At 41.9% G+C, this 3,046-nt stretch overlaps 1 protein-coding gene across 1 annotated transcript; it reads left to right on the forward strand.

Annotated features, from left to right (window-relative positions):
* The first annotated feature begins 2,545 nt into the window (after window positions 1-2,545).
* On the forward strand, window positions 2,546-3,046 carry LOC138898136 (uncharacterized). Its single transcript, XM_070184175.1, has one exon. The coding sequence runs from the start codon at window positions 2,546-2,548 to the stop codon at window positions 3,044-3,046; it is 501 nt and encodes a 166-aa protein (XP_070040276.1).

Here is a 3,046-nt window from a genome sequence, read left to right on the forward strand (position 1 = left end):
ATTCGAGATAAATATGGTTTGAAGTGTGACAAACTACCCACGATTTTTTATGAAAACAATGCAACATGCATAGCCCAATTGAAGGGAGGATTCATAAAAGGAGATAGGACAAAGCACATTTCATCAAAGTTATTTTTCACGCATGATCTTCAAAAGAATGGTGATATCAATGTGCAACAGATTCGTTCAAGTGATAATATGGCTGATTTGTTCACAAAATCTCTACCAACGTCAACCTTCAAGAAATTAGTGTACAAGATTAGGATGCGAAGGCTCAAGTATGTGAATTGATGCTCTCATCGGAGGGAGTTAGGGGTGGCATATGGGCCGGTCCGGGCCCTAAACGAGCCAAGTGGGCCGGTCTAACCAGTCCCAATCCTGGGCCAATCCTTAAAATAAATGGGCCTATCGGTCCCGGGTTAAACGGTCTTTTTATAGGAACCAGTCCCGGGCTAAACGAACCGGGCCCGTGGGCTAAGTGGCCCAACGACTAATATTAATTTATTTTAAAATATTAAATAGAAATTAGAGACAAAAAGATGTTAAAAAAATATCTAAGGCAATGCCTTGTAAATTTATTATATAATTATGACCTAAATATTTTAATTCAAATTTAAAGACAAAAATATTGTAAAGAGATATTCAAAACAATGCCTTGTAATTTTATTATAGCATTAAAAAATATGGCAATATCTTTCTTAGTCTTTCTCCCCCCTATGGAATGAGCACAACAAGGTGCTAATACCACCATTGAGAAGAAAAATAAATTAATCAAGATGTGCCAAAATACAAGTTACATAATACATACTAATATTTTTCATACAAGTTATATGATATCTCTTACAAACTTCATAAATCCTTCAAGGTCCGGAGGAATTTCCGTTGGTGGTGGCGGAAAAGTAGCTTGGTCATCGCCGCTTCCATTGTCGGGCGAAGCAGTATCCTCCACATGTTCAGCTTGCATTTCTTTGTAAGCTTCGTCTTCCTCTGGTTGTGATTCAGCAAGTCCAAAATTTCTTCTTCCCGAACGGATCCAATCTCTGAAAAGTGCTGATATTTTCAAGCTCTCCCTCATAGATGCTCTATAATCACTGATTTGAAGTCTTGCTTGACTGAAAGCGCTCTCCGATGCCACTGTTGAAGCTTGAATAGTTAAAATGTCTTAGGCATCCTTGAAAGAACCAGAAAGTAGTTTTCTTTGTCCTTCCACCATTGCAAAAGATTAAAGGAGCCGTCAGGATTCACTTCCTCAATTTGCTGCGACAAATAAACTTAAAGCTCATTTAGTTGTGAAAAATCATTACTACTAGAACCTTGAGACCCCCTAAACCCCTCCCAAGCACTAAGTGATCTTACTCCCACAGTTCTTTTAGATGATTGAGAATCAGAAGAAGAAGGAGTTGGAGAATTTGGTCTATCATGATTTAATGCAACTTGATAAGAATTATAAATAGTTTGAGCATTTATTTTAATTGAGGCTATTGCTTCCGGAAGTTGAGGCAACTCATCATCTTCAAGTGCTAAACCATTATAAACAGTTTCATACCAAAATTGAGGATCTCCTAATTTCATACAAGGATTTAACAAAGCAGCAACACTATAAATAGGGGAAATAGGAAAAAAAGTATTTTTTTAACTTTTTTCTCATATAATCAATAGCTTCGAGTTTGGGACACCTGTGGTGAGGGTGACAGCCCTACCATCATATATTTTTCTTGGTTCCGTGGTGTGTTGTGAGTGCTGCAGGTACCATTTTTGTGGCTGTTTGGTGACGGGAGGGAGGCGCACGCGCAAAAGTAGAAAAGCAGGTCGGTTGGCAGGAACAAGGACAAAACATCGGTTTCTACAGAATCAGGAGTATACCAAGTCGAAAGTCTAGGTTATATTTGCGGGAATTGGTACCTCCCGCCTCCTGTTTCTCTCTCTCCTATCTTAGTTGATTTGTTGTCATAGTAGTACATAATTAGTTCAGTCAATTTAGTAGTGGACCTATATTCTTATTTTTACATAGACTTCCGTAGGTATAACAGCTGTGGTTTGTAATGGAAATATAGGGTCATGTCCTCGGGGAGGGCGGGTGGCGGGGCGGGGATTAGGGCAAGGGTCGGGGGGTGAGACAGGGCCCATAGGGGGTAAGAGGAACAAGGGTGCCTATAGATTGAGAATTGGATCATGGAATATAGGGACATTGACGGGTAAGTCTATAGAGCTAGCGAAGATTCTCCAGAAAAGAAAGGTAAATATAGCTTGTGTTCAGGAGACTAGGTGGGTAGGATCGAAGGCGAAGAATGCTGACGGGTATAAGTTATGGTACTCCGGAGGCGTGTAGGGCAAGAACGGAGTGGGTATTTTGGTGGATAGGGAGCTTAGAGAGTCAGTGGTAGAGGTTAGGCATGTGAGTGATAGATTGATGGCGATTAAGTTAGTAGCTGGACGAAGCACTCTGCATGTCATTAGCGCTTACGCACCGCAACTGGGCTTGGACGAGGAGGTTAAAAGGCAATTTTAGGAGGAGTTGGATGAGGTGGTGCGGGGTACTCTGCCTATGGATAAGTTATTTATAGGATGGGATTTCAATGGGCATATTGGGTCGTCAGCTAGTGGCTATGGTGAGGTACACGGCTGCTTCAGCTGTGGGGTTAGGAACGGAGGAGGCACTTCACTGTTGGATTTTGCTAGAGCTTTTGAGTTGGTGATCGTGAACTCTATTTTTCCGAAGGAGGAGGAGAATTTGATTACTTTCCGGAGTATGGTGGCTAAGACTCAGATTGATTATCTTCTCCTCAGGAGGTGTGATAAGGGGTTGTGCGAGGATTGTAAGGTGATCTCGAGTGAGAACCTCGTGACACAGCATAGACTCTTGGTGATGGACATCGGTATCTTGATAAAGAGGAAAAAAAGGTTTGTACGGGGTCAACCAAGGATCAGGTGGGGATCCTTGACTAAGGATACTGGAATGGAGTTGGAGGGGAAGTTGGCAATGATGGGAGCCTGGAAGAGTGGTGGAGATGCTAGCGGTAAGTGGACGGCGACGGCGATTGTATAA

Source organism: Nicotiana tomentosiformis, chromosome 8 (genome assembly GCF_000390325.3).
Source record: "Nicotiana tomentosiformis chromosome 8, ASM39032v3, whole genome shotgun sequence".
Lineage (NCBI taxonomy): Eukaryota > Viridiplantae > Streptophyta > Magnoliopsida > Solanales > Solanaceae > Nicotiana > Nicotiana tomentosiformis.